The sequence below is a fragment of the Sphaerodactylus townsendi genome, linkage group LG03 (genome assembly GCF_021028975.2).
Source record: "Sphaerodactylus townsendi isolate TG3544 linkage group LG03, MPM_Stown_v2.3, whole genome shotgun sequence".
Taxonomy (NCBI): Eukaryota; Metazoa; Chordata; class Lepidosauria; order Squamata; family Sphaerodactylidae; genus Sphaerodactylus; species Sphaerodactylus townsendi.
In genome coordinates, this window is record NC_059427.1 from 172,317,697 (window position 1) to 172,341,319 (window position 23,623).

General features: G+C 44.7%; 1 protein-coding gene across 4 annotated transcripts in view; it reads left to right on the plus strand.

Moving 5' to 3' along the window:
• Window positions 1-23,623, plus strand: part of RHBDL3 (rhomboid like 3) — a 258,878-nt gene that overhangs the window by 230,673 nt on the left and 4,582 nt on the right. For all 4 annotated transcript variants that reach the window (XM_048490912.1, XM_048490913.1, XM_048490914.1 and 1 more), the window contains one exon: window positions 5,943-6,043. In XM_048490912.1, the coding sequence (XP_048346869.1) occupies window positions 5,943-6,043 (101 nt within the window). The remainder of the gene's footprint in view (window positions 1-5,942; window positions 6,044-23,623) is intronic.

Sequence of the window (23,623 nt, forward strand, 5' to 3'; positions counted from 1 at the left end):
TATTATTATTATTATACACATAACAACACAGCACAAGTGTCTGGAATTCATCTCTGAATATCGAGTCCTTCCCAAGGACCTAGGATATTAGAGGTATTTGCGTAGAATATGTGCAGTTCCTAGAAGTGCTGCTTTCTGCAGCATGTGGACTGATGTTCTGTCCAAGTTTAGGCTTTCCAGATGTTTTTCAAGATTTCTTGGGATTCCTCCTAGAGCACCGACTACTAGTGGGATTACTGTTGTTCTTTTTTGCCACAATCGTTCAACTTCAATTCCTGTAGGTCCTTGTATTTTGTGATCTCTTTCCAGCCTCTTTTGTCCTCTACCCACTGCTGTCAACTGGCACAGCAACATCGATGATCCAAACATGTTTCTTCTCTATCACTGTTATGTCTGGGGTGTTGTGTGCTAGGTGTCTGTCTGTCTGTATTCCTCCCAAAGTCCCAGAGTATTTTTTGCTTCTCTTTTCATTTTCTGTGGACTCTCTACCTCTGGCATTGTGCTTTCGTACCCAGGTCTCTTGCTACAAGGGCAGGCCGTTAACTTTTTTGCAAAGGTTCCAGTGCACCTATTGCTGCTAGCCTATTGTGACGTGCTCGAGATAGTCAGTTTGGGCTATTGCTTTCTTACAGCAGCAGATGATGTGCTCCATCGGTTTCATCACACTCTTTGCAAGGAGACGGCACTTTGGGTCATTGTAGGATCCTTTTTCGATCTGTGTCTTTTATTGCAGATTTGTCCGTAATGCTTGCTCCTGGGCAGCAAAAATCAGGCCTTCAGTTTCTTTCTTTAGAGTTCCCCTTCTGAGCCACTCCCATGTTTGCTTGCTGTCAACCTTCCCTTCAATGTTCTTAAAGTACTGCCCATGGAGTGGCTTGTTTCGCCACTGCTCCTTTCGTGTTTTAAACTGTTGGGCTCTATACTCTTCTTTTGATTCTTTGGCTTTCAGCATCTCAGCCTTGTGGACTTCTTTCAATGCTGGCTCTTGACTTTCTTGGATGTATTCTTTCAGGCCTCTTTTCTCTTCCTCTACTGATTGCTTGACCTGGAGCAGTCCTCTTCCTCCTTCTGACCTTGCCAGGTAGAGTCTGTCTACATCACTTCTTGGATGCAGTGCTCGATTGATGGTCATAATTTTCCTTGTTTTTTCTGTTCAGGATGTCCAATTGACTTGTGTCCAGTTAATTATGCCAGCAGTGTAGCGTACTACAGGCACTTCAAGTATTAATTGCCTTTATTGTATTTCCTCCATTTAACTTTGATTTCAAAATTTTTCTGACCCTTCTAAGATATTCCTTCCTAATTGCGCCTTTGACTTCTGCATGCTTGATGTTCTCTGCTTGCAGTATCCCCAAGTATTTGTAGCTTTCATTCACTGGTAAGCTCTTTATTTCTATGGTATTTGGCATATTCACACCTTTGCATGTTGCAAGTTTACCTTTACTGAGTTCCAAAGTTGCACACTTGTCAAGTCCAAAATCCATTGCAGTGTCAGTGCTAAAGACTCTCACTGTGTTCAGTAGTGACTCAATCTCTGCTTTTTATTTTCCATAGAGCTTTAGGTCATCCATGTATAGAAGGTGTGAAATTTTTGGTGAGTTTCTTGCTGTCTGATATCCTTGACCTGTTTTCTTCAGAATTATAGAGAGCGTAATCATAGCAATGATGAAGAGTAGTGGGGACAGGGAGTCTCCTTGGAATATTCCCCTTCGGATGTTGACTTCCCCTATTCCTGCTCCATTGACTATTAATTCTGTTTTCCAAGTGTGCATTGCATTCTTGACCAATTTCTTGATGTTCTCACTGACTCCAATTGTCTCCAGGCAATGAAGTATCCAACTGTGTGGTAGTGAATCGAATGCTTTCCTGTAATCAATCCAAGCTACATGCAAGTTGGTTTTCCTTCTTTTGCAATTCTCAAGGATCATTTTATCTATGAGCAGTTGATCTTTTGTTCCCCTACTGTTTCGTTTGTTTCCTTTTTGTTCTAGGGGCAGCAATTTCTTTCCTTCCAGGTGGTCTTGTATTGCATCAGCTAATATGCCAGTAAAAAGCTTAAAGGTTGTTGGTAGGCAAGTGATTGGTCTGTAATTGCTAGGGATTGCTCCCTTTTCTTGGTCTTTCATTATCAGAAAAGTTTTCCCTGTTGTCATCCATTCTTCAATTTGGCCTGTTTGCAGCACTTGATTCAACTGTTGGGCAATTCTTTCATGCAAGTTGGTCCGTTTCTTCAGCCAGAATCCATGTAGTTCATCACTGCCTGGGGCAGTCCAGTTCTTCACCTTTTTTGCTCGTTTTCCAACCATTTTAGTTGTTATTACCAGGTTGTCCATGTTGTTGCTGCTCAGTTCAGCCTCCACATCTTTGGCCCAACTTGCATTTCGGTTGTAGTTTTTTGGGCTGCCCTAAATGTTTCTCCAGAACTCAATCGTTTGTTCTCTGTCTGGCTCTCCTGTGTTTCGTTTCACATCTCCACTTACATTCTGGTAGAATCGTTTCTGGTTGGAGTAGAAAAGTTGATTCTGCTTGAATTGAGCAACCCTTGCTTCGAATCTTGCAATCTTCTTTGAAACTGCCACCAGCTGTTGTTTGACCACCTCTATTGCCTCATTGAGTTTCCTCTTGTCCAGGTGGTACCTCTTAACTAGGTCTGCCTTGATTTTGTCATTTTTCAGCTTCTTCTCCTTCATACTTTTCAGTTTGCTGGCATCCGATCGTGGATTTGCTGATTTTTCTTCCCAGTCTGATTTTCCACTTTAGAGTACCTATTTTCGGCCTTCTTTCTGGGTGATGAATCTTTTCCCCTAGCCCTTTAGTAATCACTACTGCAGTGCTGTACATAAGCTGGTTTGACATTGTTTGGATTCCAGCAATGACCTGGTTTGCATGCTTCAGTGAATTGAACAGATTATAAATTGGAAAAATATTCAATGGTGGCAATCTTGTGCGTTCGTATGCATTGTTCATGTGTTCTAGGATCTTCTGCATCAGTTCTTCTTGCTTTTTTGTCAATTGGGAACTTTGGGTTGTTAGGGTTGGCTCCTTTGGAGGTGTGGATTATTGTTGTTTCTTCCTCCTCTTCCTCCTCTGTCTCTTGTAGTCCTTGAATTGTTGCCAATTTTGTTGAATTTCTTTGAGTGTTTCTTGGTATGTTTTCAATACCATTGTCTTGTGCTTTCTGCTGGATTTCTGCTAGCTCTAGTGCACTAAAAACCTTGTTCCTTTCAATATATCTTCTTTGATCAGCAAGTCTTTGCTCAGTAATTTCTGTGTCTGGGTGAAGTTCTTTCCAGACTTGGTACATTCGTTTGAGGTATCCTCTTTTTGATGGGTTTGATTTGTAGTAGCAAGCCATAATTTCTCTGTTCTCTGCACACGAATATTTTCGACGCTTGTTCTGTACTTCCAGTAGCCCTGCAATCTTCAGCCCTGGTTTGCTCAGCTGAAGATCCTGAGTCCTGTAGCCCATTTTCCGCCAAGTGCCCAGGTACTCCAGCACTAGACGCGGTCCTTGTTGACCCGGGCGACGACCGATCCGGTATAAAGTTTCTTTTTCTTGTCTTCACCATGGTTTTGGGTTTTGGACACATTTAGTCTGGCTCCTCATCAGAGGCCTCTCTGGTTTGGGTGGCCCTCCAGCACAGCCCTCTGACTCATTGGAGCACACAAGCCCCACCACCACACCAAGGTAGTGCCCTTTGGGGGGTTATTATTATTATTATTATTATTATTATTATTATTATTATTATTATTATTATTATTATTATTATTATTATTATTGTTATTGTTATTGTTATTGTTATTGTTATTGTTATTGTTATTGTTATTAATTATTAATTATTAATTATTAATTATTAATTATTAATTATTAATTATTAATTATTATTATATTTATAAACCGCCCTCCCCCGAAGGGCTCAGATGAATCAACTTCATTTGTTATATGTTGCAAGCTTGTATTTTGATGCGATTTAGATGTGATTTTATACTGTTTATGCCAAATAAAGGCTAAATGAAATTTTTTTAAAATAAATCAGTGCAATTATGTGAAGTTTATGGCAAGTGCCAAGCACCACACCAAAGACTGTCCTCCTTTTGGCACACAAGTGAAGCTGCGGATAGAGTCAAAGAAATATAATTCTGCCAAGTAAAACCTCAATTGACTGTAACGGGCTGGTAGAGCATCTCTTATTCCCAGCAACTAAAGTATTACAAATCCACGGTCCATCTCACTGAGCAATCTGTTTTCCACAGCATACAAGCAGTTTCTTCTGGAAGATTCAGAGCTGTCAGAGGAATTGCAACTCTGAAAGTGACCCCCGAGTGGTTGGTGTCTTGGATTTCAGTGTCTTTTTAAAACTTTGTGGTTATTAACTCTTGGGCACCTCGAGCATGACTCTGAAGAGGTGACATAGAAATATTATAAATAAATAAATAAGAACATAAGAACAAGCCTGCTGGATCAGACCAGAATCCATCTAGTCCAGCACTCTGCTACTCACAGCGGCCCACCAGATGCTTTTGGGAGCTCATATGCAGGTTGTGAAAGCAATGGCCTTCTGCTACTACTGCTGCTGCTCTCAAGCACCTGGTCTGCCAAGGCATTTGCAACCTCAGATCAAGGAGGATCAAGATTGGTAGCCATAGATCGACTTCTTCTCCATCCATCTGTCCAAGCCCCTTTTAAAGCTATCCAGGTTAGTGGCCATCTATCACCACCTCCTGTAGCTTTTATTTATAAATAAAAGTGGCGGGTTTCATTGAGGTATCATGGCTAATAGTCATCGACTGGTCTACTTGCCTTGCATTTCTCTGATGTTTTTTGAAAGCCATGGAAAATAAAATAATGTTTTCTTTGTTGGCCCAATGGCTGGTATCCAGTGCAAAATTTTCACGTGCACTAGAGTGCTTGTGCAAGTAGAAAAGCAAGAAAAAAGACCACAGTGTCGTCTTGTGCTAAGTGAAACATAATCCCCACTTGTGCTTTCTGGTATGGTATACTATAATGGTATACCATAAGGCTGTTTTAATGGGGTTTTTAATTGTTTTAATTCAAATAGAGCCAGATATATATGTTATTATAGTTGTATTTTGTTATGTTTAAACTGTGCTCTACTATATATATTAATATGTTGTGCACTGCCCAGAGCCCTTTGGGGGAGGGCGGTATACAAAACCAATAAATAAATAGGTAGGTAGGTAGGTAGGTAGGTAGGTAGGTAGGTAGGTAGGTAGGTAGGTAGGTAGGTAGGTAGGTAGGTAGGTAGGTAGGTAGGTAGGTAGGTAGGTAGGTAGGTGATGATGATGATGATGATGATGATGATGATGATGATGATGATGATGATGATGATGATGATGATGATGATAATAATAATAATAATAATAATAATAATAATAATAATAATAATAATAATAATAATAATAATAAAAGACTCTGGCACAAACCAGCAAAGGTGGTCCCAGTGGTGATCGGCACACTGGGTGCAGTGCCTAAAGACCTTGGACGGCACTTAAAAACAATCGGTGCTAACAAAATCACCATATGTCAGCTGCAAAAGGCCACCCTACTCGGCTCTGCACGCATTATTCGTTGATACATCACACAGTCCTAGATGCTTGGGAAGTGTCCGACGTGTGATGTAATACAAAATCCAGCATATTGATCTTGTTTGCTGTGTATAACTGTTTTTGTATCAATAATAATAATAATAATAATAATAATAATAATAATAATAATAATAATAATAATAATAATAATAATAATGGCTCATTCATTCATTCATTCATTCATTCCTTGCACACTAAAGTGATCATCTGGAACAGCCCTTCTTTCCACCTCCAGTACTGCTCGCCTGCAGCAGAAAAGATACGAGAAAGGAGGGAGAACGTTTGTCCAGCAGGATTTTTGTAGTCAACGTCTTCTTCTTTTTTCTTTCCCCAAGGTTCTTTGGCCGTGTCTGTTGCTGACATGACAGCGCCTGTTGTGGGCTCCTCTGGCGGGGTGTACGCCCTTATATCTGCCCACCTAGCCAACATAGTAATGGTAAGTGCTGTCGTGACGCAGTCGGGATGTGCACCTTGGAAGCAGAGTGGTTGGTTTTGTACCATTCATTGAAACTGGAGGGGTCTGTGTCGCAGCAGAAATGGCATTTTGAATCCTTCCTGACCAAATGCCATTGGCATCCAGTTTATTCTGTATTTATTAATCCATTTTGATTATGAGCAGCTGTGCAAAGGTCCCATGACATACTCATATTTAAAATGATTGCATTCTTGTGATGATTCATTATTTAATCTGGATGGGGAATCATGCCTTGTTTTACCACAGACTTGGATGCGGTACTCTGAACGTACATCTGCAGAACAGATGGAAAGTGGTTTAACATCATTCCTTCACCCCAGCAATGTCTGGAAGTTGTAAAAGTGTGGAGGTGGTATGGATTTTTGACAGAATCCTTAGCAACTGTCCAGTTCTGATACAGTGAAGCCAATGGAGAGGGTTGGATGGACTAAGTCTAGTGGGTATGGATTTTTGACAGAATCTTTAGTAACTGTCCAGTTCTGATACAATGAAGCCAATTGAGAGGGTTGGATGGACTAAGTCCAGTGGGTATAGATTTTTGACAGAATCTTTAGTAACTGTCCAGTTCTGATACAGTGAAGCCAATGGAGAGGGTTGGGTAGACTAGGTCTAGTGGGAGAGATGTGCTTTGTCAACTGGAGAAGAGCAGTTGAAGCTGGAATATAGCATCCAGTCAACCCTATTAAGTCTTGGTCATCAAATCCACTAGATTGGGATAATGAGTTCAGGACCCTGGAGAGAGCTCAGCCTCCCTTTTACCCTTCTTGACCTGTTGGAATCTGCCCGGTTGTTTCACTGCAGGAGACTCTTCTGAGCTGCTCTTATTGCCTCTGCAGAAGTGAAAACGTTTACAGCCACAGTGCTGCTTCTCCACAGAAATGTCCCTCATGCGTTTCCCTTCCACATGGCATCTACCACCCTGTCACCACTCACTGGGTGTTAGCTGTTTTTCTAAATTAGTATCAGGAGTTAGTATATCAGGAGCCCTGGGGTGCAGAGTGGTAAGTGCAGGCTGGATGAGGGAAAACTGCGCCTGGTGGGCGCGTGCACCCTGCGCCCCTGCCACAGCACCACCTGTCCCCTCCATGGCCCAGCCACGCCTCCACCGCGGCTCCGCCCAGGGCATCGCAACCCCCCCCCCCCCGCTTCTACATGGGCGCTACACCACTGCAGTCCAGCTGGCTAAAGGTTGGCTCAGCCTTCCATTCGTTCAAGGTCAGTAAAATGAGCACCCAGCTTGCTTGGGGGTAAAGTGTAGATGACCAAGGACAGCAGTGGCAAACTATTCCATGCGTAAGGAATCAGTCCAGTCCAGACCAATAGTAACCGTAACAGTTCATTTATTGGTAGGCAATCATGATCTTCTACAGACAATGCGAAATCTGACCAGATTCCCCCCCCCCCAGCCGCCGCTTTTACAGGCGAAACCTTTCCCGCGAAAACCCAAATCCAAAACAACCCAGCTTTCCCATCCCACCGTTCCCACCAAGATAGAGATTCACACAGAACAGAAGCCAAAGATGGCAAGCACGCAGCTATGTTGAGACAGAGATAAAGACTGACCTGGGCACAACGCCCAGAAGGAATGTAGACTCAAGGTTAACTTCGGGCTTGTCAAGAAACCGAAGCAACCTTACACCATGAACATAATCTGCCTAGTAAATGTTGTGATGTGACATCACCCCATAGGTCAGTAATGATTCAGTGCTTGCTCAGGGCACTAATTTTACCTTTATCTTTAGTTGGTATATCGCTATATTGTATTAAAGCTATAGCAATGTACCAAATACCAATAATTACAGAGGTACAAAACTTGCCAGTGGTGGGGCAGATGGCAAGCAAGAGGTGAAATTATGCCAAAGGTAGGCTAGAGAAAGAGATGTTATGAATCAAGCATATATCAACAACGAACCAGACTAAATGCATGACCCGCTCAGAGCACGACGTTTGGCGATTAATAACCCTGACAGCTGCCTGGTTGTTGCACCAGAAGAAAATGTGCTTGTCCTGGAATAGGTCACACCACAAATGAACTGAAACCAGGATGGGGAAAAAGTCCAGGAAAGTGAGGTCCCGAGCAAACCAGAGTCCTCCCAGCTGCTGGGAGGAAATATTGGAAGGTGACACCAGTGGAAGATTTTTCATAGACCACAGCAGTGCCACTACTGGACATGGCCCACCCACCCTAGCGGGGGGAGGGGGAGGGGAAGGAGGGGTGGCATGCAAGGGAAGGGGAGGGAAGGAGGGGGAGGGAGTGTGGGGTGGCATGCAAGGAAGGGGAGGGGGCCCGGCATCTGGCCCACCCCCCCTCGCAGAGGAGAGGGGAAGGGAAAGGAGGGTGGCATGCAAGGGGAGGAGGGAGGGAGGGAAAAGGGAAGGGGGGGGGGGGGGGTGAGGGGTGGCATGCAAAGGAGGGGAGGGAAGGGCTCATCTGACATGGCCCCCCCACCCTAGCGGAGGGGGGGGAGGGGGGGGGAGGTGTGTGCTGCGCAAGTGAATGGGAGTGAGGGAGGGAGGGGAAAGGGAAGGGAGGGGGTGGAGGTGGGCATGCAAAGCGAGGGGAGAGGGGTCCGCATCTGGACATGGCCCACCCACCTTGAAGCGGAGGGGAGGGGAGGGAGGAGGGGAGGGTGCCATGCAAGGAATGGGAGCAGGGAGGGGAGGGAAAAGGAAGTGGGAGGGGGGGCAGAGGGGTGGCATGCAAAAGGAGGGGAGGGAGGGGTCCGCATCTGACATGGCCCACCAACGCAGAGGGAGAGGGGAGGGAGGGGGAGGTGTGCCATGCAAGTGAATGGGAGTGAGGGAGGGGAGGGGAAAAGGGAAGGGAGGGGGTGAGGGGTGGCATGCAAAGGAGGGGAGGGAGGGGGTCCGGCATCTGGACATGGCCCACCCACCCTAGCGGAGGGAGGGGAGGGAGGGGGAGGGGTGCCATGCAAGTGAATGGGAGTGAGGGAGGGGAGGGGAAAAGGGAAGGGAGGGGGTGAGGGGTGGCATGCAAAGGAGGGGAGGGAGGGGGTCCAGCATCTGGCATGGGCTGGCCCACCCACCTCAGCGAGGGAGGGGGAGGGGTGGCATGCAAGGGGGGGGGAGGGAGGGGTGGCATGCAAGGGAGGGGTCACACAATAAAGCCAGAAATCTGCCTCTTGCCTTCCACCTTTCCCCAAACTTTCACTGGGTACAGTCTTCCAGGAAAGATTGTATCAAAGCAGATTTGGGAAGGATCACAGGCAAGCTGGAGAAGACCCAAAAGGTTGGCAGAAGCACAGCAATATTGTGCGGAAGTCAACTTGAAATTTCCTGCAGTTGGGGGTTAGGGATTCAGAGCAAAAACTCAGTTCGGAAGCAACATCAGGGCACACTCTTCTTCTGCAAACGGATTTGTTTGAGTGATCCCAGCTGTGGTCTGAAGGTGTATGATGCAGCAGTCTCCCTGAAGGAGCAGGTCTTGGGCTTGGTACCTGGTAAAAAACCTCTTGGGAGGCTTGGATTTGCCCTTTTTGATTTTTTGATGGAAATGAATGAAATAAGTCACAATAACAAATATTAGGGATAGATCCTGGCGTTATCTGGGGCTCAGATGCCTTCCCAGAAGCTCATGCTTAGTGTATTGTCTCTGCTGGCATGGAGAGCTTGGAGGTGAAATAGTGGGGATGCCAAACCTCATTCAGCAATCTTACCACCACCATCGCTGCCACCAACCATCCCTGACTGGTTTAGAATGGGTGGTGACTTGACCTATACATGGATCAGCCACTGTCATATCTAGTTTGGACCTTAGATTAGTTTTCTTCTTGTTCTGCCCTTAGTCCTTCCTTCAGTCTAAGCGTTATTAGCTGGTAAATCACACACATCACAAAAAAACATGTACTGGATTTACTAATGTTAGCAACATTCATATGTTCCAGATGTTAATTTTTAAAAATTGGGGCAAGCACCATGAGTGAGCTCAGGTACCCAGCCTCTGAGTAAACCAGGCAAACTGCCTGACTCTTTAGTAAATATGGTGGCAAGCACCCAGATGTTATGGGATTATTACCACGTTTCAGGCCCCTGCCATCACGGCCAATTGGCCATGCTGGCAGGGGCTGATGGGAATTGTACTCCATGACATCTGGAGTGCTAAAGGTTTGCCACCACTGCTTTATAGTATGTCCCTTCTTTCACCATCATGTTGAATGAAAGCTTGCCCAGTCCTTAATTCAAGTTTATGTGCCACTCCGAAATGCCACCACGAAGCACGTACCACATAGACAATAATTTCATACATCCTTGTTTGAGTATGTAAAGTGTAGTCTCAGTCCAACACAGAACTACAAGTTCCTGTCCTGGTGTAAAGAGAAAAAAATCCAGGTAAAGGGAAATAACTTTCAAAAAGTTGTTCAGGCACTTTTAGCCCAGGTAGGAATAGAGAGCCAGTGTGGTGTAGTGGTTAAAACTGGCAGATTCTAATCTAGTGAACTGGATTTGTTTCCCTGTTCCTCCACATGGAGTCTGCTGGGTGACCTTGGGCTAGTCACAGTTCTCTCAGAACTCTCTCAGCCCCACCTACCTCACAAGGTGTCTGTTGTGGGAACAGGAAGAAAATGAGTTTGCTGGTCTTTTTTTTAGACTCCTTACGGTGGAGAAAAGCCTCATATAAATCCAAACTCCTCTACTTCTAAATCAGTGGGAAACTAGTTAATGGATAAATGATGTAGATCTGGTGTCCTTGCCAGACTACAATTATTAATTTTGAATCACTGTGTCAGATTTTAATCCCCTTCCATTTTCTTCCAAAACCATCATTGTCTCCCGGCCAGTTTCTATCTGATTTATATCTTGTCCTTCCTCAAGGCTGCGCAGAACAGCTACCGCAGCTCTAAAATGACACAGTGTCTTATAGCTAATTTTGCTCCCCAGATGTGCTGGTTGTCTTATTTTCAGGGGATGTCTTCATTTTTCCTAGCTTCCACAGCTAGCATGCTCTGGTCGACGGGGCCATGCTTCCCAAACAAAAAACCTTGCATACATCTTCTTACTTTCGGGGGATGCTATATATCTAGCACTTCAACAAAACCTCTACTACGTCTTATTTTCAGGGAATGTCTTATTTTCAGGGAAACAGGGTATATGCAGTTCTCCTTCCCGCAACGTTAATCCTCACAATCACCCAGGCTCATTCCGCACATGCAGAATAGTGCACTTTCAAACTGCTTTCAGTGCTGCCTTTGAAGTTGTATGAATGGCGCAAAATTCACTTTCAAACCAGTTGTGAAAGTGGTTTGAAAACGCATTATTTTGCATGTGCGGAAGGGGCCCCAGTGAGGTGGGTTAAGTAGGGGTGGGGGGTGGCTCAGTGAGCTTCATGATTTGGTTGGGGATTCAAACCCACTCATAGGCCCCTTCCGCACACGCAAAATAATGCATTTTCAAACCACTTTCACAACTGTTTGCAAGTGGATTTTGCTATTCTGCACAGCTTCAAAGAGCACTGAAAGCAATTTGAAAGTGCATTATTCTGCATGTGCGGAATGAGCCATACTCTGGTATTCTAAATACCAAATGAAACTAGGGATTGTTATGCAGACTCCCAGCAAGGGCAGACCAGACCTCTGTAGCCTGACAGCATTCCCATATTCCTAGTTTTTCAGTTTTTCTCACTTCGTGCTGATGAGCGGGCTTCTTGCATCACAAGAAAGATCATTTGCCTTTGCTGCTGCAGTCAGGACATGTTCACAGTCCAGTTTTCCTGGCTTGATTTTTTTTCTTTTTCTCTCTTGTTGCGGGAGGAGAGGGTTTAACTGGCTCCTTTTTATTTTTCCCTCTTGCCTTGGGTAACCAAAAGAAATAGAAACACCCTCGCCTCCAGAATGAAAAATTCCTTCCTGAATATAAACAGACAGAGACTGAACAATAAGGCATTTCACCCAAAGAGAAGTATCGGGGAGGTGGTTAGAACCCAAAAGCATGAAAACAAAAGAGTGGAAGAGAAAAATAACAATATTTAGCAGCAGCATCTAGAGCAGGGGTGTCCAACTCTGGGGCCCCAGATGTTACCACGATTCCTCTATCAGCTCCCTCAAGCAAAGTAGCGCCAATCATAGTCCATGAACATCTGGGGCACCAGAACTGGACACCCCTGATCAAGAGCCTCCTCACAACATTACTTATATCTGTGAAGAAATGGACAAAGGGAAATGAGTTTATTTTTCCTTGTATCAATTGTGGTTTTTTTTCAGCAGCTAGGATGATTTGTAGACAAAGCGCTCTTGCTACATTTTAAGATACAGATGTGACCGTGAGTTAATGAAATTTAGCCTGATAGCATGTCTGGATGATGTCCTGAGATTTGTCAAATTGATACTGGATGCACAACTGAGCCCTGTGGCCCATAAATGTTGGTGCCCTGCTCTTTTGCCATGCTGGAAGACCACAGAGGGCAATGTCGTCTGCTTTCACCCGGGGTGTGGTTCCGTCCCTTGTCAACATCACTTCTCAAAGATGACTTCTTGCACTTCTGGTTTAGCAAGGTGGTGTTGATGGGAGAATAGGTGAGGTTGTGCTAGGGCAGTGGTTTTTCAACCCTTCCTAATGTCGCGAACTCCTTAATACAGTTCTCATGTTGTGGTGACCCCAACCAGAGGTGGGATCCAGCAGGTTCTCGCTATAGCTCCCTTTGGAGTAGGTTACCAATTATTTGTGTGTGCCAAGAGTGCTGTTTTAATTGGTGATTTTGCCACTTGATTTACCTTTAGTTGCTCCTGCCTCGTCAAGCAGTAAAGCGCAGAACTTAGAAGCAAGTCTAGGCAGGAGGTGCACCGGCGCTATGGGCAGCCTGGCGCCTGCATGTATTCGCTTTCCTCACTTCAGGGTCAGCGCGAGTGGCTGCCCTTACCACAGCCCCTCGCTTCAGGAATGCCCTGCCTCTCAGAATGCCTCGGCCACTCCCCCCCGTCATGCCCCTTCAGCCCTAATATTACTGGCGCTTACGCCACAGCTTGAATCCCACCACCATGGGAACCTGTTACTAAAATTTTGGGATCCCCCCCACCACTGCCCCTCAAACTGGCAAATTATTGGTTCAGGTTCGAAGCCTAAGACCATCGTGAAACATGTGTTTTTTCCTAGACGGCTCTTAGGGCAACCCTGTGAAAAGTGTCATCATTCGACCCCAAAGGGGTCATGACCCACAGGTTGAGAACTGCTGTTCTAGGGCATCCTGAATGTGTTTTTATTAATACTTTATTATTATTTTTAAGTTATGTGCAGATGTACCAGAACAATACTTCTCATCCTGAGTCCATCTCACCAGAACATTTTTACAATTGTTGCAATAATTTAAAAGTTAGCCTCACCAGCAGCACTCTGGAATTCAGATGCTTGATTTACGTTCCATCCAAAGAAAATGTGAACAATTCATTTAACCTTAAATGCATCAGTAGAAATTCTGACCTTTCTCAGTTTTCTATATAACCGAGTTGCTTCCTCTATAGCTGCCACATTTCAGATTCTGATTAACCTTTTAAATATATATCTGGACATTTATCAGGGCTTTTTTTTTTTTTAGTTACATAAAATAGCTGTGCCGGATAAAATTGTGCTCCTTCGTTTTTTAAACAGCTTCTTGAATTCCTCTCCTGAATTGAAAAGCAGGGAAATATTGCTGCCAAATCCCCTTAAGTTTAAATAATTCACTAACTATCTCTCACTAATTCACATGATGTTGCTTTTGGCCCGCTTTAAACAGAGAGGTGTTCTCCTCCCATTGGGCAAAGTAAGCAGTTGCCCCTCAAGGCTTGGCCGAGCCCTGTTAGAGGGCATGAGGTTTGTTTGGTAGGGATTTTCAGTATTTTCAGTGTTTTTTCCATTTTTGGCCTTCGCAGAGGGCGGTGCTTCTGAAGAAGTAGCAGCCAAACTTTCAGGGATGTTTTCTTTGGGAGATTCTCCTAATGCTATCAAGACATTTCCAGGTTTAGGGTTTAATTTGGTTCAGGAGTCCAAAGTTATAGACTCCCAAAGTGGGTGCTCCACATCCCCCATTGTTTCCAATGGGGAGCTAATAATAGGAGATGAGGCTACACCCCATGGGTCAACAACTTTAGACCCCCCTGAACCAAACTTCACCAAACTCTGAGGTATCATCAGGAGATTCCATTGATAATTACCACCCAGGTTTTGTGAAGTTTGGTCAGGGGTCCAAAGCTATGGACTCTGTAGTGTTCTATCATCCATTGCCTGGCCAATGGGACCTAACAGAAGATCAAGGCTACACCTTTGAGGTGTCCATAACTTTTTTGGACCCCTGAACCAAACTTCACTAAACTCCTGGGTGAAAGTATCATTAGGGGAGCCTCCAAAGATGCTCCTGAACCGTTTTGGTGCTGCTAGCTTAACACTGCACCCCTGCCAGCAGGCACCTCCCCAAATTTCCCCAGATTTTCCTTTACTACTTAAATCCCCGCCTTTGAGGCGGCTTTAAAGGGAGAATCTGAGGAGTCCCACAGTTTAAACATTTGGAAAGTGATGTTGTTTCTCAGGGTGGGGAGAATCAACCCCAAAATAGCATCACTTCCAATGTTGTTTAAAGCTGGGAACTTGATTCTCCCTTTAAAGGGTAGATTTAAAGGAGAATCTGGGTTCCCTGAGTTTAACACTATTGAAAATGATGATGTTTTGGGGTGGATTCCAGCATCACTTGTTTAAACTAGGGAGCCCAAGATTCTCCTTTGAAACATTGAAAGTGATGCTGCTGTTCTCCCCAATTGGGGTACTGGATACAACAAACACCATAAAAATATTTTCATATATAGTAATAAAGAGCATTTCTTTTAAAGCATTTTAAAAATGTTTTCAAAAAAATTATCTCTGCTGTGTGTGGCATGGCCATTGCTGTGCTCAGATCTAGAGTTGGGGCTTCAATGGTGTGACTTTAGAAACAACCCACAGGTGTAAAAAAATCATTGTTCTGTCAAAGAGTGGGGGAGGTGGTTGCTCCATGGGGGCTTCAAACTCCAGTTTGCCTAGATACTACCTCTGGGTGTAGCTACAAAGTGCGTGGCATTGGACAGCACGCCAGCCTGGGGAGGCATCAAACTCCCGGGAGTTTTGCCCAGGGCTCCAGTTTGCCTAGTTACGCCACTGTCTTTAAAGCCCTATATGACTTGGGACCAGAGTTTCTGAAGGGCCATCTTTTCCCACACATTCTAGCCCAGAAATTTGTTGGAAGAAAGGGATTTTACGCTGTTTCTTGCCTCAACCTATAGAGGGGTTTTTTTTACCAGATAGTTGTGACTAGAAAGGGACCCTGTAATTTGTCACCCCTTTACTCTATCATGCTGGTTCTCTTAGGGGACTTCCCTGCGCTTCCTCGCCACTTCTTCTTCAGAACTCTCCATCTTATTTCTCACCATGCCCAGGAGAGGATGTGTCTCCTTGCGATCCGCCTCCATCCGCTAGAATAGGATAGTTAGTGAACCTATCTCCTCCACCTTTTCTATCCAGAATGGAGTTCACTAATAAATAAATTCTTTTTACCAGATTAGAGAACTACAAACCACTGACTTTCTTTTTTGTGCCTAAGCTCTCTCTCTCTCTCTCCCAAGCTTCGGCCGCAATGCCAAGTTGTCCAGGAGTAAGTTCGCCAGTGTTTGCAACCTCTGAGCACTCTGCTTTCGATAAAAGTAAAAGGGAAAAAAACACACACGAGATGATGTTTCTCCCAACAAAATTAAGGTCACAGGGAGAGGCCCCCCCCCAGGCAACTATTCCATTAACCCACAGATGTCAAACTTGCAGCCCTCCAGATGTTATGGACTACAATTCCCATCATCCCCAGAAAGGTGAAGCGTACCTCCTGACTTTCAATATTTAGGACACAGGTGTCAAACTCGCGGCCCTCCAGATGTTGTGGACTACAGTTCCCATCATCCCCTGCCAGCTGGCAGGGGATGATGGGAACTGTAGTCCACAACATCTGGAGGGCCGCGAGTTTGACACCTATGCTTTAGGAGTTCTTTAAATCTTATTAAAACCCAAGCATTATTTTCACATCATTTACATTAGAGCAAGCTTTTTCATATAGACCAAATAAGTCGCCCACCGTGACATGTAAATTCCAGCTCAACCACCAGGAGCCCCTGAATAAACTTTGGAAAAATTTTCTGAAAATCGGCAGTAGCATTCTGAAATTCAGATTCTTGATTTTTGTTCTTCCTTTTGGAGGGTTGTAAAGCAGGAAATACCAGGGCTTCGACCTCCTTCCAACCTCCTTCCAACAGAAGCCAAGAAAAACTGAACTGGGTAAGACAACAATGCACATTAAAAACACTTGAACATATTCCTACATAAACCAGAAGGGAATGGGTATCAGGCACGTGTTGGATCAGTAAGCTGAAATGTATGTTGACCTGAACCCAGCCTGGAACGGAACCAGCAAGTTTAATCATAAACCTCCCTGGTTGTCAGCTACTGTAGTTAAAGGCCAGTCTTCCAGCAACGAATTCTGGGAATATTCCGAGCTGTGTATTTCACTCACAGTCTACCTACAGTTGTGCTCTTCATGTGTATTTTTAAGACATCCATTGGTTGATCTGCAGAGATCACTGCAAGCAGGAAGAAATAAGATCACTAAAGAAAAGCTTCCCATCGTTGGTTTATTTGTCTTATGCCCAGATTCCCTGGAGACTACGAACTAGACACGCATGCCACTGAATTCAGTGCACCATCTAATTACACTTCTGTGATGTTTATTTTCCTCCGTAGATTTTTTTTTCCTGCTTGGTGCAGCTCTTTCTTTAGATTAAAACTATTCTCTTGGGGAACAGAAAAGGAAAGAGATTTGAATGAAGTTATAAAAGTGTCAGGGGCTGAACAATAAAAAGGAAACTGCACAACCCTTCTAACTCATGTGCATGAATGTGTGCGCAGCATGACCTACGCAGTGTGCAATTTGTAAATATATAAATATTTATACACCTTCACTTGTCCAATGCACATAAACATTAACTTTTTTTTGTCTCTAGGTTTTTGTATGCACATTTATTGATTTGTTATATTTTTCTCAGAGCTACCCTTTGGCCATGTGCAACCTCCAGAACAAATGCAAGAGGGGCCTTATAGCACATCAAAAAGTCTTCACATCCTGTTCAGGTCTACTACACTGATCAAAAGTTCACTGCAGGTTGCATGCTCAGGACTATGGCACCATTTTCCTCACCTGAAATGGTCGGTGGGAGCTGCTGTTTGCCCTATTGGGGGAAACCTATGTTTTATCCCATTAATTCTCACGCAGCCCCAATTGTAGGCTTAGAGCTTGAGAAAGTTAATACATCTGCCGTAACACCAAGGAAATATAAGAGTTGTTTCAGTGGGGGGATCCAAACATTTTAGTAACAGGTTCCCATGGTGGTGGGATTCAAACTGTGGCGTAGCGCCAATGGGGCTGGGCGGGGCATTCCGGGGGCGGGGCATTCCTGGGCGGGGCTGTGGCAAGGACGCAGCCGCTGCGCCGGTCCTTGGGCGGGAAACGAATGCACGCAGGCGCAGGCTGCCATGCACGCCAGTGCACCTCCTGCTAGACTGCTTCAAGTTCTGCACGCTACTGCTGAGAGGAGGGGCGTAACTAAGGCAAAAATCACGTGGCAAAATCACCCATTAGTAGCCCCCTCTCGGCACACACAAATAATTAGTAACCCTACACTCGGGAACCTGTGAGAACCTGCTGGATCTCACCTCTGAGTTGTTTACTGTTCTGTTGGCATCTCATCCTTCACCCGTCTGCATTTGTGTGTATGCATGTTACGGGGAATGCTCTTTTTTATACAGAAGGTTTTGCAGCTGTAGCGTGCTTGAATTGGTTTATGAAAAAGGGAACGGAAACTTAAACAGTTTCCAGTGGTGTAGCTGGATTAGTCAGTTACATCAAAAATGAAAGAAGTATCCCGTAGCTCAAAGGTCCCTAACATGGTGCCCATAGGTGCTTTGCTGGCTCTTGCCAAGTATTTTTAGCAGATGAGTGGGGCTGAATAGGGCTTCTGCCCAACAAGGCTTCTGATTGGTCCCTGGAGATTTGATGACTGTGAAGATTTTTTAAAACGTTGTTTGGGCACCTCACAAGGCTCTTCGTTGTGTGACTGAAGGTAAGCTGGGGCCAAAGTAGGAATGAAGTACCTGCAATGTACCCCCACCCTGGAATCATTCACATAGGCCAGTGGTGGCGAACCTTTGACACTCCAGATGTTATGGACTACAATTCCCATCAGCCTCTGCCAGCACGGTCAATTGGCCATGCTGACATAGGCCTTCTGGCAGCTGGTCCTACCTCCTGCAGCAGCTGTTTTGTGGCAGCCATTTTGTGGCTATGCCTACCATGCTGTGTCAAAACCCCAAAGATACCTGCAGGCTCTGGAAGGTTGGGGATCCCTGCAGTAGCTCCTTGAAGGCTAAGAGCCCCATCCAAAGGGCACGGGCTGAATTCCAGGCAGGGGCACTTACCCCAGCAGAGGGACAAAACCAATGGATGCCTCCCCGGTGCTGGAACTCAGCGCCAGCACAGCACAGGTGGCCCAAGGGAGTGGCCAAGGAGAGGAGCCAATGTTAGTTGGCTTTCTCTGGTCCATTCACCTGTTTACACTGGTGGCAAGGAATTCGGACTTATGTGACCCTTTTGGGTTGCATAAGTCTGTTCAGCCCCATAGAGCAGTGATGGCGAACCTTTTCGAGACCGAGTGCCCAAATGGCAACCCAAGACCCACTTATTTATCGCAAAGTGCCGACACGGCAATTTAACCTGAATACTGAGGTTTTAGTTTAGAAAAAACTGCGAGGCGTGTGTTACTCAGGAGTAAACTTGGTGGTAGTCGGTGGCTTTGCTTTGAAGCAACCATGCAATTCTTCCAACGGGTGAATCATGACCCTAGGAAGGTTTACTCAAAAGCCAGCCCCATTGCCAGCAACCGAGCTTACTCCCAGGTAAAGGATCACACTTCAGTTCTTTGCATGAAAATCAGTGGGGTTTAACAGCGCTTAACAGGGTTACCTACACTGTTTCCCCAAAATTAGGTCTTAGGTTTAATGCTAATAATCGAGCCCGGCAGCCCAGGCCAGCCTAGATGTGTGTGGGGGGGACTCTGTTTTGCGCGTGCCCACAGAGAGAGCTCTGAGTGCCACCTCTGGCACCCGTGCCATAGGTTCGCCACCACTGCCATAGAGGCTTCTTAGTGGTGAGGAGGTTGTTTTGTTTTAGAAGCCGCCCTGTGCCACGTGGGGTAGGGTGGTGCAGTTGTGGAGCTACTGCCACCCACCCTACCCCTTGGATGGGGCTGCCCCATCTTTATCATAGTATGAACTTTTGTCAGTTCAAGTCAGATGCAGCCAATTCTCTTCATGACATCTGACAAAATGGGCTGAAACCCACAAATATTTCTATCATAAAAATGTGTCAGTCTTTTAAGGCGGCGCAGGATTTTGTTTATTTTGGTAAACAAGGATTGGACATTTTAACAAAAGTATGCTGTTGAGGTCTGTTCCATGTTTAAACAGTTCTGGGTTAGCTTTTCCAGATCCATTGCAATGTGGGGTAATAGACAAAAGGCTTAGGAAAAGATCAGATCCTGCTCCTTGGAATTGCCTAGTAACAAGGGCATGTAGAGAGCAAACGGATTTCTATTGGAGAAGAAAAGAGCAGTGGAGATTTCAGGTCTTGGTGCAGGGTCTTTAAATATATTGAGGCCACTAACTTGGAATTTAACTGCCTTCTGTTATGCTTCACTCAATACCTTTGGCTCCTTTAGCATTGCAGTGTCTGTTCTAGTGGCCTGTTTTTTTTCGTTTTTATATGTATTAGTTTGTTTATATATATTTATTTGTAATGGAGAAGAATGTTTCTGCAATCCCACCATTACAAAGAGTCTCAGCCAGCTTAGAAAAGATGTGCCACTTTATCAAAGGTACTTGCTGCAGTGATTACTGTGTGCGATTCTAAGCTGGTTTGTTTTTTTTAAAGATCACTTGAAACATCCTGTTTTCGCAAGTTGAGAGGGGGAAAGTATAGAGGCTGTATATATTTTCAGTGGGAAAAGATTCCGTATAAATTGTTGTATAGAGGAAAATACGTCTTCGGATATTAGAAGAGGAGGAGGAGGAGGAGGAGTAATAATTTTGGTTTATATCCCATCTTTTTCTCCTGTAAGGAGACTCAAGGTGGCTTACAAACTCCTTTCCCATCCTCTCCCCACAACAGACAGCTAGCTGCCCCAGGCTAGCCCGATCTCATTAGATCTCAGAAGCTAAGCAGGGTCAATTGTGGTTAATATTTGGATGGGAGACCATCAAGGAATGCTAAGGCTGCTATGCAGAGGAAGGCAATGGCAAACTATCTCTGTTACACAAACACACTACTATTCTACACTTAATGGCAGAGAGTTGGGGAGAAGGCAGTTGCTATAGATACCTCTCTTTCTCAAGTATCAGATACTGGTTTTACAAACAATTGCTCTCAGCTGGTCTATCTGTGATTCTGAGAATCTGTTTGGAACTCCCAGTGTGTAATTTAACAGCAAAAAATAGCCAATATGGATTGGGTCTGCAGTCTGGGGGAAAAGAGGCAAGTTCTGACCCAACCCCCAGACTTCTTTAAGGACCTGGAATGTATTGATTAATTCTGCCCTTCTGATATTTGTGTGCTTTGCTTTAGTCTCACATGGTGCAGTTCATGCTTGATATTTGTGTGCTTTGCTTTAGTCTCACATGGTGCAGTTCATGCTTGTTAATTACCGTTTCCAGAAGAATAAGACCTACCCCGAAAATAAGCCCTAGCATGATTTTTTGGGATTTTTGGAGGATGCTTGAAATATAAGTCCTACTCCAAAAATAAGCCCTAGTTACAGATTCCCTGGCGCAGCTGATCTGGTCACGTGGGGGGGGGGGGCACAAAATCATGGAAAAAAATAAGACATCCCCTGAAAATAAGCCCTAATGCATCTTTTGGAGCAAAAATTAATATAAGACCCTGTCTTATTTTCAAGGAAACGGTCGAATTGTATCCTGTAGGGTATTCCGCACACTTGACTTGCTCCTCATTTTCTTTAAATCAGTTAGGGCATAGTTCTTCCACATATCTTCCATCCCTCTGCATTTTCATAGTTGTGGAATTAGTTCATTTTCTTCTACTTGTGGCTTATATAATCATGATTTTCAAAGGAAGATATGATCACAGTATCCCCCCCTTTTTTTAAAAAAAGAGAGGTCCTAAAATATTAATATATGGATATAAAGTTGTAATTAAGCAGGTTCTTTGAATTCCTTCCAAGGAAGGGGCAAGAGATTTACTTAAATACATTAAAGCTGTGAATTCAGAGAACCTCCTTAAACTAACATTATAACACTACATCTATATATTAGGGCTGCTTTAAAAAAAAACCCCCAAAACCACTAATCTAAGGGGAGTGGGGGTGGTTTGACAATAATGACAGTCCAGTCATTGAAAAGTGGACTGGACAAAGAAAATCAATAAACATTAAGCATGAGGAAAAAGCTGACTTAAAATTGGCTTCCAGATAAAGGAGAGAAAAGCAGTTTCAAAGGAACTGGGGGAAAAAACAGATAAAAATAAACAAAAATGAAGTAAAAACTGAAGTGTAACTTTAAAAAGTGCAGAGAAGAGCAATGGAAAATGGAAGTCCAGTTTGACTGATGAAGAATATGAGAGGGAACACAAATGGTGGCAAAAGAGAAGCAAGTTAGCTGTAAGGGAGGGGGCATTCACTGAAAATGCTGGGGGGAAGAATTAGGACTAATAAAAGGAAACACTTCTTCACGCAACGTGTGATTGGTGTTTGGAATATATTGCAAGTAATGCAAGGCAAGTAGACCAGTCGATGACTATTAGCCATGATACCTCAATGAAACCCGCCACTTTTATTTATAAATAAAAGCCACAGGAGGTGGAGATAGATGGCCACTAACCTGGATAGCTTTAAAAGGGGCTTGGACAGATTGATGGAGGAGAAGTCGATCTATGGCTACCAATCTCAGTCCTCCTTGATCTGAGATTGCAAATGCCTTAGCAGACCAGGTGCTTGGCAGCAGCAGCAGCAGAAGGCCATTGCTTTCATATCCTGCAGGTGGGCTCCCAAAGGCATCTGGTGGGCCACTACGAGTAGCAGAGTGCTGGACTAGATGGACTCTGGTCTGATCCAGCAGGCTCTTTCTTATGTTCTTAAAGTCACAAAAATGCATGAGGAAACCAGGAAACAAACCAAAGCAGTACAGGGCCAGACCCAAGTGGAAAAACCCCATGTAAGCTCCCTTGTGGTGAAAACAGTCCCTCCCATCCAGTGGTGGGATCCAAAATTTTTAGTAACAGGTTCCTATGGTGGCAGGATTCAAACTGTGGCATAGCGCCAATGGGGCTGGAGTAGGGCGGGGCACGCCGGGGGCATGGCGGGGCATTCTGGGGGTGGGGCATTCCTGGGCGGGGCTGTGGCAAGGATGCAGCCGCTGCGCTGGTCCTTGGGCGGGAAACGAATGCACATTATTTAGGCTGCCACGCACGCCGGTGCACCTCCTGCTAGAGCTGCTTTCAGAGTTTCTGTGCAGCTACTGCTGAGAGGAGGCCAACTAAGGCAGCTTAAAAATCGTGTGCAAAATCACTGTTTAGTAATTCCCCTCTGCAGCACACAATAATAAATAATTTTGAGTAACCTACTCTCGGGAACCTGTGAGAACCTGCTGGATCCCACCTCTGCTCCCATCCCTGTATTATCTTAATAAATGGATGTTGTTTTGAACATACCTTCTCCTCTGCATGAACCTAAAAGCAGAACCCTGAATGGGCACTGCATTCCTGATTTGCAAGCCAACGGGAACAATACATCCTTAACGCTGCTTCCCAGCACCACCACCTGGATCAATTTTTACAGCTAAATTGCATGCCTAGGGAGTGAAACACGCGTCTTCCGCCTCACACACAGTTCAATTAAAGAATAGTGTCAGTAGAAAACTTTTTTTTCCCTTTTGCTGGCGTTTTCCACTTCAGTCTCATTCATACAATAATTGCTTCCCTGTGCCAGCAGTCTTGGCCTTTCCCTGGGTATGCTTTCATGAGGTCATCGCTGTGGCTGTCAGCGCCATCCATGATCAAGACAGCTCGGGCTAGGGGAAGCGGAGAAGGATCATCGGACTTGCTGCTAACTAGATCCACGGTTTCAGTTTGTCTGCATAATTACATGCCCAGGGCAGTCTAAGTTTGTCCCTGTGGGTAAGAAAGTCCTTCTGTGAATCATGTTTGCTTATTAACTTAGTGTGCAAATACTGAATATGTGATTTAAGTGTGTCCTGAGTAGGCAGATAGATAAGAGAACAAAAAACTTACCTATGTCTGCAGGGACACAATTTACGTTATGTTCAACTCCCTTGTCACAGCTGTTCACCAGAACCTGGTATTTCCAGATTCCGGCGCCAAGCCAAGATTCCGTTGTTTGCTCAGGCTGAGTTTGTGAGTGTGCATGTACTATGCATGGGTTCACTGAATGTGACTGGACACCAGAGGTGTATTTACTGAGC